The sequence below is a fragment of the Canis aureus genome, chromosome 10, assembly GCF_053574225.1.
Source record: "Canis aureus isolate CA01 chromosome 10, VMU_Caureus_v.1.0, whole genome shotgun sequence".
Classification (NCBI taxonomy): Eukaryota; Metazoa; Chordata; class Mammalia; order Carnivora; family Canidae; genus Canis; species Canis aureus.
The window spans coordinates 37068718-37086113 of NC_135620.1; the positions used below are offsets into that span (position 1 = coordinate 37068718).

Sequence of the window (17396 nt, forward strand, 5' to 3'; positions counted from 1 at the left end):
GGGAAAAATTAATTCTCATACGGACTTTACATTTACGTGGCTCTTCAGCTGAAAGTACTCTCAAATCCACTCAATGTGGGGTAGATAGAACTAATATAGAAAGCCACAGTACTATTGTTGGGCCACCTGGATGGCTCAGTTGGCAAGTGTCTGACTCTTGGTTCCGGCTCAGGTAGTGATCTGATGGGTCATGAGACTGAGCCCCAAGTCCGGCTCTATGCTCACCGGGGAGTCTGAGTGAAGATTCTCTCCCTCTGCCCCTTTCTCTCCATGCTTGGGTGCACTGCACATGCTTGCTCGCTCTCTCTCTCTATCAAATAAATAAATCTTTACGGAAAACAGGTTGACAAAGCATTGTGGGGTTTATAATATATGTAGGTGTACTATCATAAAAATAGTACAAAAGACAAGTAGTAAATGAAACTATATATTCACAAAAATCTCATAATTTATGGGCAACAGTACAATACTAACTCTAAGTTGACTGTGATGAGTTCAGAAATATAATTACTTAGAGTGACCTTTAAAAAAAAATTAAAGAGAACTACAGCTAAGAAAACAATAGAGGGACTGATTACACTGAAATATATATTTTAAAAATTGTAATAAGGATATAAAAGGCTAAAAAGAAGTGAGAAAACCAAATGAGACAAGATAACAAGAAAAATGGTAGCCACAAGTGCAAACATATCATTTGTTTGTTATACTGAATTAAAAAGCAAGACCCAACTATACACATTTATAAGAAATGCAATTTAAATATAAAAAATATATATATAAACAAAGATAGGTTTAAAGTATAAGAATATATATCATGCAAACACTAATTATAAAAAAGCATGAGTAGCTATATTACTATCAGACAAAACAGACTTCAAGACAAGAAATATTATAAGGAAAAAAAAACAAAAACAAAAAAACAAAAACAAAACAAACAAACAAAAAGAAATATTATAAGGAGTTAAGTAGAGACATTTCATAATGATAAAAAGTTTAATTCATTAGGAAGATAAAATCATTAAGATATATGTAAACCTAGTAACAGGGATCCCTGGGTGACGCAGCGGTTTAGCGCCTGCCTTTGGCCCAGGGCGCGATTCTGGAGACCCAGGATCGAATCCCACGTCGGGCTCCCGGTGCATGGAGCCTGCTTCTCCCTCTGCCTGTGTCTCTGCCTCTCTCTCTCTCTCTCTCTCTCTCTCTGACTACCATAAATAAATAAAAATTAAAAAAAAATAAAATAAAATAAACCTAGTAACAGAGGCTCTAAATATACAACGCAAACACTGACAGAACTAAAGAGAGAAATGGGTGACCCCAGAATCAAAGTTGGAGATTTTTAACTCTATGAGCAAATGATAGAACAACTAAATAAAAATCAGTAAGCATATGGAAGATAGATACGGACAACACTATGATCCACCTTAACTGAGCGTTTGAATCACTGCAGAACATTCTATCAAGCAGTACTGCTCTAGCATCTGACCAAGACGTAACTGTAATTTTAAATACTGATTTTAGGAGAGAGAAACTAAGATTATGTAATTAGAAATTACATCAATAGTTTTATTCCAGCTGTTTTTCTCAAGACAGCATTTAAATTTAAATTCTGTTGTCCTATAACACTGAATACATACTCAGTAGGCCAAAAAATCAAGTGCATTTTTACCAACACCAAATAAAAAAACCTAGTTGTACTTGATAAGAATTTTGAAGTACAAAGTGGACAGAGTACAAGAGTCATCTAAAAACCACATCTTAATTTTTAACTTACTTATATATTTGGTAACTCATCCTAATTTTGAGTCCACCTTTGATGAAGTTGATCATATTTTCATCCTGAAAACAATTCAGTTAAATAATTAGATCACTTAGCAAAAGATCCTTATTCTGCCCTCACAGTTATGTATTTGTGTGATTAGAACAAAACACTATCTTTTGAGGACATAGTTTTTAAATTAAAACATTCTTCTTGCTTTACATTTGAAATGCTTTTCTGTAATTTTTCTTCCAAGTTAGATGGCAATAAAAAGTACACATTTAAAAATCTTTGCATTACTTCAAGCAAGTAATTAAGGAAGTAATCCTTATCACTTAGTGGCCAAATATGTTAGTCCAAATCTATTGCAATAAACATCATCTACTGCACAATTTTCTCCTGGGTTCAAAAGAATCCACAATGGGTAATTTAAGGATATGCTCTAAAGACAAACTATCCAGCCCATCACACTCCAATAAATGGGATAATGGTTCTTCTTCTGTAGGATCCTTCAGCATTCAGTCTATTTAACGTTGTAAATTTTACTCATCTACATTACTAGAACAAAAATTATTGTTCTGGATTCTAAATTCATTGTCACTAATAAGCAGTTTTGTTTTGGGGGAAAAAATCATTTCACTTCTCTTTGCCTGATGCTCATCAACCATAAAATTGAAGCAGAGGGTCTAAATGAATGTCATTCTCACAGGGTCACCATTCTAGGATTGTAAGAAACTCTCTCAATAAATTATATCAAAACCTGCTTAAAAGAAGTTAATCCAACAGATAGTGCTAATGGAGACATTCCCATATTTCACATTTCCAAGGAGGATATTTTTCTAGTCTATTGAAAATGGAAAGATGCTCTGGTGTTTACGTCTTGTGCACTTTAGCATCCTTCTGAAGCAAGAGAAAAACCTATTTTAGCTTACAAATTTCATTGATTATTAAATTTTTAACATTTAAATTAGTATAAGAATCAATAAACACGAAATTCGCTATGCAACTTAAATGTTTATCTTCTTATTTTAAGGAATCTTATGATTATACAAGTTCTAAGACTGGCCAGGAAAGAATTTCTTAAATCACATTAAAATCTGCTTCAAATAATAATATTTTGTTTCATGATTCACCAAACATGTACTGAATGCCTATTTTACACCAGGCATCTGAATGCAAAATCAGACAAAAGCAATACAAGGTGCTAAGAGCTGGAGTCATGCACATGGATGGAGATAATGAACAGGATGTCACAAGAGCACAGAGCAGGGGAGAGGAGGGAATGGAGAGGTCCACAGAAGCTTCCTGGAAGCACTGGGGCTTAAAGCACAAAAAATGATTAGGAAGTGGCCAGATGAAGAAAGGCAAAGCAGATGTGACCTTTGAAAGCCAAGGAAAACTCAAGGGGAAAAAAAGGCAAGGAAGCATACTAATCATGGCATGCTTGGCCATCTGTGCTTACACAACTCAGTGCTGCTGCAGAAGCTACTGCAAAGACGAAACTAAGGAGTAAGAAATCTACCTCTACCCGTGCCACTCAGGTACGCAACACACCTGCCAGTAGCATCTGAGCACATGGGTAAGAGGGAAGGAGGGAATTTGGGAGAAGATACCAGTTTAGTTCAAAAAAGCCTGCCTTCTTTCTGATATTCAGATACAGAACCACTGCCATAGTCAATGAGAGTTACTAAATACTGAAGTATAGCAATGACAAGGTGAGACTCATCCCTGAGAGGCTGCTCAGCTGCACAATGGACAATGAGCTGTAGGTAAGAGAAATTAGAGCCAGAGGGTCACTAGGTCGCTGTGCAGTCTAGAGAAGAGCTGATGAACACTCCCATTAGAACACTCATAGAAGGAAGAGGTAGAGATGGCATGGCTAAATCTTCAAAAGGTAAAAGAAGCATGACCATTAAACTGGATATGGAGGCATGAGGAAGAGAGATAAATCTTAGATATCTCCCAGATGTTTAATTGTAAGTCCCCACATATAAAATAAGACTTTAAATCCCAGATTTGATTGTCAAATCCTGATTTTGAAAACACATCAGAAAATTTGGGGGTCTCTGTGACCAGTATTATGTTTACTGAGGCAGTAAGAATGTGGTTCATAATACATAGGGTTTTAGGAAACGGGGTTATAGACCAGATTGATTCAACTTTACTAAACCAGAATCAAGCTAAGAAGTCAATCTTCGGGGGGAAAAAAAAACAAAGAAAGAAAAGCAACTCTCAATACAGTGTAAAACAATTGTGATTGAGGAAGATTTGCAGTTTCACAATTGCATTTCCGCCTCCTTACAATCTTGACCCTACCTCCATCCCTACTGTATCCATCATTGCCACCCATGGGGCCATGATGTTAAGGTCCATGTTTTTTAGAAGTGTCGGAAGATATAATGTTAAGCAAGGTACTTGTTCTAATAGTTCCTAGAGGTAAAATTAAAATGTCTCTTATAGGAAGGTATTCATTATTTGGTTTAGTGACTTTTAAAATCTGCTTTTCCAAAGGAAGAAATAAAAGCAAGAAAGGGGAATGAGAATAGAAAGAGGGGAAAAATAAAATCTGAAGTATATATGAAAAGCCTGGCACTCAATGCATGCATATCTGAGCTTTGCAGAAGCATCTGGTGTAAGAAGGCAATGGGGCCAAGGATAAAGATGCCTCTTTTGCCGGGGCCTGCAACCCTCTACCATTAGCAAATGCAAAGAGGGATAACTGCACACTTTTCATACAGAGAAGCATCCAGAAATTAGATGCAGTAGTTGCAAAACAGTTTCTTTACAAGGCAGTGGTTCCCAATAGACTGAAATTTGAAACAGACTCCAAGTGCATTTGAGTAGGAACAAAGCTCCCTGGGGTCTTTTCTTAGTCAAAGTTTATCCGAACAACAAGTATCTTCCATTACAACTCTAAGTCAGAAGAACTGAAGCACTGACATAGAATGGGCCATATTTTTTCAATGTAGTACTGGCAGGCTTCCCCGGCATTACTGATTCGAAGCCAAACATTTATTACCTGCACAAACGTGAGTGCTGCTTTCTGTAGGAGACACTCGGCATAACAGATTTCGGCATGCATTTCCTCTATTAAAAACAAATAAAATCACATTAAGGAAAATCCTATGTCCACAGTAATTGCTCTGAGATGTTCAGAAAAGACTCGTAGATCAATGAACCCAAGAGAGACACAAAAATCTATGTTGCTTTGGTACTTCCATAAAAGCAGAATGGGGACCTCAGTTCTCAGTCCCTTGGCAAGATTTTCCTAGAATGTATAAAATGATTTAAGGAAGTCATCTTTGGCCCCATTCAAATATAACTGCAAAGAGTCAGGTGCTTGGTGCCAGAGACCCAAACTCAGCTCACAAGAGAAAACCAAAATTTAAGAGCACTTAAAAAATAGTACTTTTTAACTTAACAGTAACACATAAGCTTAAACACAATTATAGAGACTGAAATAAACTATCTTAAATTTATGAATTCTAGCTTCTAAAATATGAAGGTATGATAATCATGGCAATGATTAGACACACTATTAACTTAAAGAGAAAGCAACAATTCTCCAGAGTTCTGTGGAAAAAGTAGGGACGAGCATGCCCCAGTCATGATTCCTCACACACAGAAGACATGATATAAAAAGAGTAAGCATCAGCACAATTTTAGTCTATGTTGATCATTGCGATATCTAGCACAGAACAAGGCACTCATAAAAGGGACAATGTAAAGCTTTGTATATCCCAGGGACAGATGGAGTGCCCCGAAACACATGGCCCATCTTCCTAAACAATACCTTATACTTGCAGAGATTGGGGTAGGAGGGAAATCTTTGCATAAACAAAATCAGCAGATTTCTGCTTTGTCCATGGGATGCAAATTGACATTTTATTTAAGTCAATGAAGCTTGGGGAATTTAACAGCCTGGGTTGGAAGAAATGCTCTGCCGTACTGGTATCCCACCTCTCTCTACTGGCTACCTCATTTGATAAGTCCAGCTAGTAACATCTCCACTTCACAACTAAAGACTCAAATGGGGTTGCTGCAAGCAGAGCTCACTATGGAGAGTAAGCACTCGATTTTTGCTAGCTATTTTCACTAAGATCACTGCCCTCAATCCATGCTGGGCTTTTTGGTAAAAGCTCAGAAAGCAGAAAATGTTTATGTGAAGTTAAGTCGCTGAACTGTGTCTGTGAGAATGCTGTTGGGTCAAAGTGGGTAAGAACTAGTGCTGTATTTCTCTCACTTACACACACAGACCCCATTCTCATCCCCGCCAGCCAGCACACAACAGACAAGTTCTCACAAATTGGTTCCAATCCCTACCATGCTCACATGCCAAAGGTGGAATTTACAAAGAAGCAACCAGGCAGCGAAGATCCTTCAACAGCCAGCCTATGGATGGGGCCAAACTTGAGGAATTAGGGCCTGTGCATGTCTGGCAGCCATCGCCAGTCAGGGTCCCAGGGCTTCAGGACACATCACCTCTAAGTGCACCTCTGAATTTTCTCAGCGTTCAGTGGGATAAAAAGTGGAGTCTTCAATTTTTACACAGTCCCCTGAGTTTCCTCTTCCTAGATATATTTGCCACGAAGTACAAATGGTTTGGAATTACTCTGAAAGCCTGCTCGGTAACACAGATTGCTTGCTGGCTTGGGTGTGTGCGGGGAAGGCCAGTGGAGCTCCAATGGTGAAGTGCAAGTTGTGTAAAGTGAGGAGTGTGAAATGAGTCTGAAAAGGTAAGTTGGGGCTGAATTATGGACAATCTTAAGTGTCTGGAACTGGGCTTGATTTCAATAGGTAACATTGAGTCCATGCAGAGGTCTGAGCAGAAGAATAGGATGCATCAGGGTTAAGTTACAGATGGACAACCCTAAGAGCAGCTAAAGGACATAACAAAAAGGCAGAGATTTAGGCAAGAAAATTTGAGCTCTATATGCCATATGTAAGTATCCTTCATGTTAAATGCCTTTCACATCCTAAGTACTGCATTTACATATCTATTTTTAAAGGAAATTTGAAAACCATTCAGGGCAATATGCCAGCCAGGAGAGAAGAATGGGTGTGTTCCATGTTAAACCCACGAAAAGTTTAATTAAATATACTGACTCCTGCCCACAACCAGCCACTCAAGGATGTAAATGAAAATTACCAAGGGGAGAAACAAATCACATACTAAAGCTACAATGTTTTGACATGCTCCCTTGAACACAAAGTCTGTTTGGGTTGCAGTGACAGCCAAAAGCATTAGGAATAAAATGCAACTTAATTTATAAAAGTTGTATTCCTTCACTCTGGTTGATTTCTATCAGGCAGTTTCCCAGTTCTCAAAATTAGCTATTGGCATTTATGAACAGCTATCTTACAAGAACATCTCTTAATTATAAATTCCTTAGTCTACTGAAGGAATAGCTTCACCCTGGACTAAAATGTTAGCTAAGCATGCCTTTGGATATAAAAGTCTAAATAATCTGTTTTTCAGAATATGTTATAGTAACAAGCTATTTGTGTTTATTATTTTCTAATTAAAACGTTATTTCTTAAAGAAGTTTTAGGTTCCCAGCAAAACTGAGGGGAAGGTACAGAAATTTCACATGTATCCCTTGCTCCATGTGTGTACAACCTCTTCCATCAACAACATCCCTGCCAGTGTGGTACAACTGATGAATGTGTCCGTTGACACATCATAATTACCCAAAGTCCATAGTTTACATTATGGCCCATTCTTGTGTTATACATTCCATGGGTTTGGACAAATGTATAAAGACATGTATCCATCATTATGATATCATACAAAGTTTTTCACTATCCTAAACGTCCTCAGTGCTCCACCCTAATCTATCCCTATACCCCATCCCTGGGCAACCACTGATCTTGTCACTGTCTCCACAGTTTTGCCTTTTCCAGAATGTCATATGCTGGGAATCACACAGCATGATGCCTTTTCAGCTTGGTGTCTTTCACTCAGTAATATGCATTTAAGGTTGCTCTGTATCTTTTCATGGCTTGATAGTTCATTTAGCGCTAAATAATATTCCATTTGTCTGGATGTACCACAGTTTATTTATCCATTCACCTATTGAATGACATCTTGGTTGCTCACAAGTTTTGGCAATTATAAATAAAGCTTCTGTAAACATCCACATGCAGATTTTTGTGTGGACATAAGCTTTCAAACAGCTGTACAATATTGCATTCCCACCAGCCATGAATAAGAGTTCCTTCGGCTCTACATTTTTGTCAACATTTGGTGTTACTGGTGTTTCAGATTATGCACATTCTAATAGGTGTGTAGTCATATATTATTGTTTTCTTTTTTAATAATTAGTAATTAGTAACTTTATACCTTATTTCAGATTTTCTAAAGTGCCATTTCCAAAGACATTATAAAAAGGTAGGAACACGGGGCACTTGGGTGGCTCAGTTGATTAAATGTCTACCTTCCGCTCAGGTCATGATCCCAGGGTCCTGTGATGAGCCCCACATTGAGTTCACTGCTCAGCAGGGATTCTGCCTCTCCCTCTCCCTCTGCCCCATCTCAAGCACTCTCACCCCCTCTCTCTCAAATAAATAAATAAAATATTTTTTTTAAAGTTAAGAATGCAGTACCATCTATTTTTAAGATGTCTAACACAGGAATAGTTCAGCATTTCCCTCATCCATACATGAATATTTTGTTCCCTTTTCTATAAGTCTATGAGAAAAAATGTGGGTGCAGTGGAAAGAGCTGTGACTTATAGAAAGGCAGATCAACTTTGAACTCTGCTCTGCTCTGCGGGTAATATTGGGCCATTAACCCAATTATTACCAATGGTTACTTCTTCAGGGTGAATATGATGAGAAAGAGAAAAAGATATTCCATTTACTTTATATTATGAATTTAAGTATTGAATCTTATGAGTATGACCATGTTTTAATGTTTCAAAGACAGAAAACATTTAATCCTTAAATGAGTCTTACCTTCAGTCAGCTGTTCCAATGATCCTCTAGAAAGAAGACTTGAGAAAGATTCTACAACTGTGCATTTTTTCCTGTATCTGTGGAGAGTAAGTAGAAAGGGAGTTGAGAAACAGAAAGAAAAATGACAATAAATCAGTCCAAGCTCATTTTCATTTGACATTCATTTTTGCCAGTCACACCAAAGAGTAACCAAAGAGAAATGCTAAACCCTAAAGTCGATAGTGCAGAGACCACCTTTTCAACACTGCACACCCAGCGCCCAGCACTGGACTGGCATCCTGTAGGCATTCAATCCATGCTTACGAGACACATGAATGGACAAACCCACACAAAACAATAAATACTAACCCTGCCAGCCAAGCACCTGTCCCGATCTGTATGGCTGAAATCAGTATTTCTGTGGTAAGAGGTACCAGCAGGTGAAGAATCACTTAGAGTGCAGTATTTGGAAACTCTCTTCATTTGCAGGTTTGCAATATAATTACATGAGGATATAGCTCCATGTTAAACTTCACCAATGCTAGTTAACAGCTTTTGCTGGGATCTTGCTATACACACAGAGCAAAGATTAAAATAAAACCGAAAATCTGTCTCATTTTCCAACCAGAAGTGTTCAAATATGTCCTTTTAGACAAATAAAGTTCTCCCTTCACCCACCCAAGGGAGACCCTTGAGAGATGTGTGCTCCTGATCCCACAGACATCTCCCTTAGTCCTTCCCTGTGGCCCAAGCTACCAAAGAAAGAAAGAAAGAAAAAGAGTAGAGGTATAGATGCCAAGTGTTTGGCCAAACAAGAATCTACCATAATTCCACCCCCCCCTTTTTTTTAAGATTTTATTTATCCACGAGAGACACACAGAGAGAGGCAGAGACACAGGCAGATGGAGAAGCAGGCTCCATGCAGGGAACCCGACGTGGGACTTGATCCCGGGTCTCCAGGATCATGCTCTGGGCTGAAGGCAGTGCTAAACCGCTGAGCCACCCAGGCTGCCCTCTACCATAATTCCTAATAGGAAATTTTAACTCTATTACATAAAACTACTGAGGCCAGGAAGCTTTGAAGAACCAGTCCCTTATTATAATTGGGGCAAACTTCAAACAGAGCTCTCCATTAGGCAAACCACACTCACTTCATCACACAGACATAAGGTTTGTAGTCATATCTCAAGTATTTAATTACTCAATTCATACTTTTGGCAGGTTTGTAATGCGTCCTTCATGGCAGAAATGCCATTTTGGATGTCCTGTTGCTCGAAGGTCATGACCGCCTGCAACACCACAATGGTACTGTAGCCCAAGGCATGATACATACTTTCCTTAGCCCTGGAGGCAAAACACAGGGAATTAATACCTTTCCATTCAACTTGAAAGCATTCAGCTCTTGTCTGATACTAATCAGGAGAAATCCTAGTAAATGTATACTGTGACTTTTATAGTGATAACTTTTATTCCTATATCATAATCACTGAAATAATATAGACTGTGAAAGACATGTCCTGAAAAACACAAATATCAAGCACTTTCCATATTAAGCCTACACGGGCAGCACAGAATGTTCCGTGTTGAGTCAGAAGACCACAATTGTTTTAAAAAAAAAAAAAGAAAAGAAGATCACAATTGTTTTTCCCCGTTTCAGCACACGGGGGCAGCCTGTGGATTCTTTTCCTTAAAAACGTTTCAAAGCAAACCAATTTTTCCCAGTTGAACACCAGGCAATATATCTACTATCTTTAACTCTGATATAAGTACTAAAAGAAATGCCATTGGAAATGCATTTGGTGACAGAGAAATTCTGATATGTTTTCAAATAAAGACTCTTTCTTTAAAACCAGCTCCTCTCCACTCTCAGTCAGAAGTCAAAGAAAAGCAAGATTTTTGCAATAAATTAGGTCAGCCACAATGGGCCTAGCCAAAAGTATATTTTAGACCTCATATCTAATATAATCCCATTATCTACAATTCCTGACTAAAGTTCTTAATAATTTCAATTACTAAATTATCAGTGAGAATTGCTTGGATTCTTAAGGGCATTAATTAGTCTTAATGTATGGCACATGCCAGGATTTCAGGCTGTGAAGACCTCACTCTTTCCCAAAACTTCTCATTATGTCAATTTTTTATTTATAAGAGTTAAAATATTAATGCACAATTTCGTTTTTGATTCAAATATAATGAACAACAGCCCACAGGTATGCAAAACAAATACAAGCCACATTATTCTTTTCCCCCACGGAAACAATCTAAACATCCTTTGGTAATTTGCAGTTTGTCCTGACTAGTGAGGTCACTGGCTGTTGAAAATACCACAAGGAGTTAAGAGCAGCCCAAAGTTAATCATTTATTGTGGTTAAACCTCCATTTTAAACAGAAAGCTCCAAGAGGGAAAAAACAAAAAGCTACTCAAGTGGGAAAAACATATGTTTAATCTCCATTTTAAACAGAAAGCTCCAAGAGGGAAAAAACAAAAAGCTACTCAAGTGGGAAAAACGTATGTTTAACAGTGAAACTTGCATAAAGAGCAGGGAATATAAAACGTGACCAAATAAAATACTCAATCACTTCTTTTCATTCCACATTATGACTAGCTGGGTATCTGAGACAGAGAAAAAAGGAGTCCTGTGTGAATAAAAAAAAAAAACGGAGACAGCCAGGCAGGCTGAGAGAGGAGAGACAGAAAGAAAAAGGTTGGCAGGCAAAAAGAGGAAGACCGAGAAGGAGAGACAGACAATGGAGAGAGAAAGAGGTCTGAGGGACTGGGAAGGACAGAGGGAAATGAGGCAGGAGATAGGGCAGACACACTGGACAATGTCCTTAGGCCGTGGGTTTTACCATCTATTTTATCATCTGTTCCTAACCTCTGAAATACTAATTGATCACAGCTCTTCTACATCTTAATAGAATTACCACAGCAGCTTCTCAGGAGGTAATTTAATCTTTTAATTTTAGTTTGTAGTTGACGTACAATGTTGTATTAGTTTCAGGTGTACAACATAGTGACCCAGTAATTCTACACATCATTCAATGCTCACCACTATAAACGAAAGTCTACGATCAGAGTGACATTACCCTACTGACCAAAGAAATGAGATTCCCACTATTGTGCCCAAGTAACCTTCTTTTTTCAAGATTTTTATTTATTTATTTGAGAGGGAGAGAGAGAGAGAGAACACAAGTGAGGGGATGGACAGGTGAAGAGGAAGAAAGCTGATTTCCCACTGAGCAGGGAGCCTGATGCCAGGCTTGATCCCAGGACCCTGAGACCATGACCTTAGCCAAAGACAGATGCTTAACTGACTGAGCCACCCAGACACCCCCTCAAGTAACCTTCTAAAAAATCATTATATAAAGTCTAAGCTTCATCCAAGTAAGTGACTGTGTTTGACGGCACAATGTAAGATTATTCCTGTCAAGTTCCAGTCACACTGTAGGGGGTTCTGGTAAAGAAGACACCTAGTATAAGGGCTGAGCCCAAGTTTTGCTGCCACATTTGAAAAAGGAACAGGTATTATTAAGTGAAATTATATTGCTTAACTTATTTATCACAAAAATAGGGAGTCCAATAACATTTTTTATTATCTTAAATTTCTTTTTAACATTTGAGGCTAACATAGTCTAATTCTTCCCATCCCATTTCAATGAAAACTTTTTTCAATGATATTTAAGCTTTAGAGGAATATTTATAAAAATATTTCACTGGGGATCCCTGGGTGGCTCAGCGGTTTAGCGCCTGCCTTTGGCCCAGGGCGCGATCCTGGAGTCCCAGGATCGAGTCCCACATCAGGCTCCCGGAATGGAGCCTGCTTCTCCCTCCTCCTGTGTCTCTGCCTCTCTCTCTCTCTCTCTCTCTCTATGTCTATCATAAATAAATAAATCTTTAAAAAAAAAATATTTCACTGAAGAAAGCAAAATGAAGCTCTACAAAACTACCTGACAATATTTGAACACACATAGAAATTAAAATATGACAAAGAATCAGAAACTTTCTACTGATTAAATTTGAAAAGACAGATTTCTTAGCTGGATATTAAAACTGACCGGCAGTAGGGGGTCTCAAATTAGCTTAGTAATATTCAGGTGGAAATGCAGATAAATTAATTGACAAGTATGACATCAAAGAAAGAATCCCCAGGAACATCTGAAAAAAAATATTTTACCCAAAAGAAATAAAGTTAATTACCATGGTCGAAGCAATTCTAAGGCATCTGTAAATTTGTTACTTAGAAATAAGTTCAATGCCACTGCACATTCTTCTAGGCCACACTTGAGATCCACCTTGTTTGATGTTGACCTAAAGACCAAGAAAAATACACAGAATTTCTATAGTTTTTAATATTATCACGTTGTTGCATAGGTGTGTTGCATGCACACTTGGGGACAGAAAGGCTGGAATTCTAACTCTACCACTTAGAACCTATAGCTTTAACCTTCTGAAGCCTGGCTTGCTCATATGTAAAATGGGACCATCACCACCACCTACTTCATGAAGCTGTTGTGAGGAAGGAATAAACTGACGAATAAGGCTCATAGGAGTCACAAAGCCCAGAAGCGTGGAAACCACCTTTACTCATAGAGGAGAAGTGTTTCAGTTTGATTACGTAGGGAGGGAAAATGTGCTTTAGTGGAAAATTATGCATTACTGTCTTACCTGTAGAAGAGACCCCTTCAGATTGCTTTTTAATTCTATGGGACCTGCCTTGCAACTCTGTAAATTGTACTTTCTTTTTTAATTGGAGCATAGTAGACACACAATTAGTTTCAGGTATACAACATGGCGGGTGACTCAACTTATCTAGTTTGGCTATACTCACCACAAATGTGGCTACCATCGCCATACAACACTATTATAACATCAGGAACTATATTCCCTATGCTGTGCCTTTTATTCCCATGACTTATTTATTGTGTAAGTGGAAGCCTGAATCTCCCTTCTTCATCCATTTTGCCCATCTACCCACCCCCTGCCCTCTAGCAACCATCAGTTTGTTTTCTATATTTAAAGGTCTGATTCTGCGTTTTGTTTATTCATTTGTTTTGTGTTTTAGATTCCACACATAAGTGAAATCACATGGTATTTGTCTCTCTTAGTCTAACTTATTTCACCTAACATAATACCCTCTAGATCCGTCTTTGCTGTTTGTTGCAAATGGCAAAATCTCATCCTTTTTTCATGGCTGAGTGATATTCCACATATACACCACATCTTCTTTATCCAGTTATCTGTGGATGGACACTTGGGTGTTGATATCTTCCATATCTTGGCTATCTTAAACAATGTGCAATAAACATGGGGTGCATGCATCTTTTTGAATTAGTGTTTTCATTTTCTTTGTGTAATTACCTAGTAGTGAAAATGGATCATAGGGCCTTCCTATGTCTACTTTTTCAGGAACTTCCACTGTTTTCCACAGGAGCTGTGCCAGTTTACATTTCCAACAATAAAGCACCAGGGTTCCATTTTCTCCACATCCTCAGAAACATTTGTTATGTCTTGTCTTTTTTTTTTTTTTTTAATTTTAGGCATTCTGACAGGTATAATTGATATCTCTGTGGTTTTGATTTGCATTTCTGATGATTAGTGATGTTGAGCATCTTTTCATGTATCTGTTGGCCATCTGTAAGTCTTTTTGGAAAAATGTCTATGCAGATCCTCCAACCATTTTTTAATCAGTTTGTTTTTTTAGTGTTAAATTGCAACTTTGTAAATTGTAACTGATAGCAATGCAAAACAATTGTTGTCTATAGACATGTAAATTTTATCTAGACTAGTAGAGGTTCAATTACCTCTTTTCCTTCACTATACAAGAAGCTAGTTTTGCTGACTTTGGACATTAATTTCAACATGCTTTTACTCCATATAAATTTGTGCTGTTTCAATTTCTCCTTTGAGTTTATTATAACATCTGCTTAGTTCATGAGTTAAGTAAAATCTTGAACATGTGTTTCATTTTTACATCTGTATAATCATTATGATTTTACCCTTAATTAAAAATTATGTTATTTATGATTGATGGAAATTTTGCTCTTTAAAATTAGGGCCCGGGCAGCCCCAGTGGCGCAGCGGTTTAGCGCCGCCTGCAGCCCGGGGTGTGATCCTGGAGACCCGGGATCGAGTCCCACGTTGGGCTCCTTGCATGGAGCCTGCTTCTCCCTCTGCCTGTGTCTCTGCCTCTCTCTCTCTCTCTGAATGAATAAATCTATTTTTAAAAAAATAAATAAATAAAATAAAATAAAATTAGGGCCCTCAGGATGCCTTGGTGACTCAGTTGGCAAAAGTCTGAGTCTTGATTTCAGCTCGGGTCATGATTTCAGAGTTGTGAGATGGAATCCTGTGTCAGGTTCATGCCCAGCGTGGAGCCTACTTAAGATTCTCTCTCCCGGGGGCACCTGGATGGCTCAGTGATTGAGGGTCTGCCTACAGCACAGGGCGTGATCCTGGGGTCCTGCGATCAAGTCCCACATCAGGCTCCTTGTAGGGAGCTTGCTTCTCCCTCTGCCTATGTCTCTGCCTCTCTCCATGTGTCTCTTGAATAAATAAATAAAATCTTAAAAAAAAAAAAAAGATTCTCTCTCCTTCTGCCTCTGCCCCCTCCCAAAAATAAACAAATAAATAATTTAAAAAAAATAAAATTAGAGCCTTCTCCAAAATGTTTTGGATAATTTTTTTTTTTTTTAAGTAGGCTCCACACCTAGCATGAAGCCCAACACAGGGCTTGAACTCAGGACCCTGAGATCAAGACCTGAGCTGAGATCAAATGTTCTATGCTTAATGGACTAAGCCCCCCAGGCATTCCTATATAACAACTTTTAATAGGAAAATATTTCAGTAAGTAAATGAGCAGTATAATGATTTTTAAAAACTTAACATCAAATTTCCATGCCACCAGCCTCTCCAAATTCATTCCTTCAAACATAAAAACAAAACCCCACTTCAGTTACTCCTCTACCAGAAATGGGTTCTGATGATTTTGCCCAACTGCAGGCTAATATAAGTGCTTTGAACACATTTAAGGTAGGCAAAGCTAAGCTCTGATGTTTGATAGGTTAGATGTATTAAATGCATTTTCAACTTATGATGGGCTCATTTAGGATGTAAGCCCACTGTAAACCAAGGAAGATCTATAAATGTTGATGCAGTAGTTACCTAGGAAACTATCAGATGAGTTAGAGGTCAGTCAACCCTGAGAGAGAGACTCATATTTCTAAAGAAAGCTCAGATTTCCATGAGCAGAGACATATGGTGTGTCATCGTAATGTGAAAAATAAATGCCTTAAAAACCTTAGGAGTTATTTTCAACTTCATCTTCATTCAATCCTCAAATAATTGCACCCCTTCCTTGTACTGTGAGAGCTGAGTCCTAAGACTTATTGCCAAGCCCATGAGTGTTATGAACACACTCACAAGTAGCTAAAATTTCAAATGCAAAATCTAAATGCTAAAGATCCGTATAACTTAAAGTTTAATAAACTTATAAGGATAGATAAAAAGCCCTTTCTCATGGTACTAAAACATAGCTTTACAGAGTTGCCTTTAATAACTATAAAGGAACAACCTACATGTTCAAAAATAAAACTCATAATATTAATTCTAGAATGGGCAGGAAAAGAACATTACTTAGCAACTGTGATATTATAAAAAAATATTAATGGAAAGGAAAAATACCATGATATATTGACTTTTAAAAAGCAGGTACAAAAAAAAGGATGGAGGGGCAGGGCAAAAAATAATAAAATTTTTAAAAAGCAGGTTACTAAATTGTATATTTAACATAATCCCATTTAAAAAAAAATTGGTTCTATATAGAGAGAGAGAAAAAGAAAGGATACAAACCCCCCCCCCAAAAAAAAAGGTGACAGTGATGGTAACATACATTTTTATCTCTCTTCTGTGCTTTTCTATTATTTCCTAAATTTTCTACCATCAATGTTTCGTAAAATGCTCTTTAAGCCAAAATTACAAGAAGAATGTAGGTAGAAAAATAATCTTACTACAACATTCAGTGAAAAACCCTATGGCTACATCCATATCAGATAGAAGCACATGCCCAGGAAAAAGACTAGAATGAATATAGTTTAAGAAGTCATATTTAGGGGTATTTGGGTGGCTCATCAGTTATGCATCTGTCTTCAGCTCGGGTTATGATCTTGGGGTCCCCAAAAGTTTGCTTCTCCCTCTGCCTCTCCCCCCTGCTCCTGCTCTCTCAAATAAATAAATAAAATCTTTAAAAAAAAAGTGGTCATATGTATGGTGGATGTTCCTCCTTTCTTCCACTGTCACTAATGCTTGGCAATGTGGTTATATTATCTTATAAACAAAATTAATGATTTAAAAAATTTTAAGATAAAAGACTCAAAAAGAGAGTTGTACCCCACATGTTGAATTTAGTTTTGTTTCTTTTTATGTAATTGCACCACCCATTCACAGAGACCCTTAGGAGCTCTTTGTCTCCTTCCCTAATTTGTAAAATGCACACTACACCTCCCTATTTCAGTAGTCAGTAACATCAATATTACAATTCACAAAGGGCTGGAGTGGCTCTCCCCTGATGTCCCTAAAACATCTGCACCTTCTTCCTGACCTGCTCACATTAGACGATCCGAGCCGTCCAGAGGCCAGTTTGGTATCAAATGATGCAAAGGGACGGCTGCTTGTTGCCATATCTGTGCGAGAAAACCTATTAAT

General features: G+C 37.8%; 1 protein-coding gene across 9 annotated transcripts in view; it reads right to left on the minus strand.

Moving 5' to 3' along the window:
• The window catches only part of TTC39B (tetratricopeptide repeat domain 39B), a 131011-nt gene that overhangs the window by 38085 nt on the left and 75530 nt on the right, over positions 1-17396 (minus strand). For 7 of the 9 annotated variants that reach the window (XR_013387811.1, XM_077912019.1, XM_077912014.1 and 4 more), the window contains 6 exons: positions 17293-17388; positions 12894-13004; positions 9908-10039; positions 8717-8793; positions 4779-4846; positions 1775-1839 (listed from right to left, as the gene is read on the minus strand). Coding sequence is in view for 8 of the 9 variants with exons in the window: in XM_077912019.1 (XP_077768145.1) it covers positions 1775-1839; positions 4779-4846; positions 8717-8793; positions 9908-10039; positions 12894-13004; positions 17293-17388 (549 nt within the window). In the remaining variant the exon portion in view is untranslated. The remainder of the gene's footprint in view (positions 1-1774; positions 1840-4778; positions 4847-8716; positions 8794-9907; positions 10040-12893; positions 13005-17292; positions 17389-17396) is intronic. The other 2 variants (XM_077912013.1, XM_077912015.1) reach the window with 1 other exon arrangement.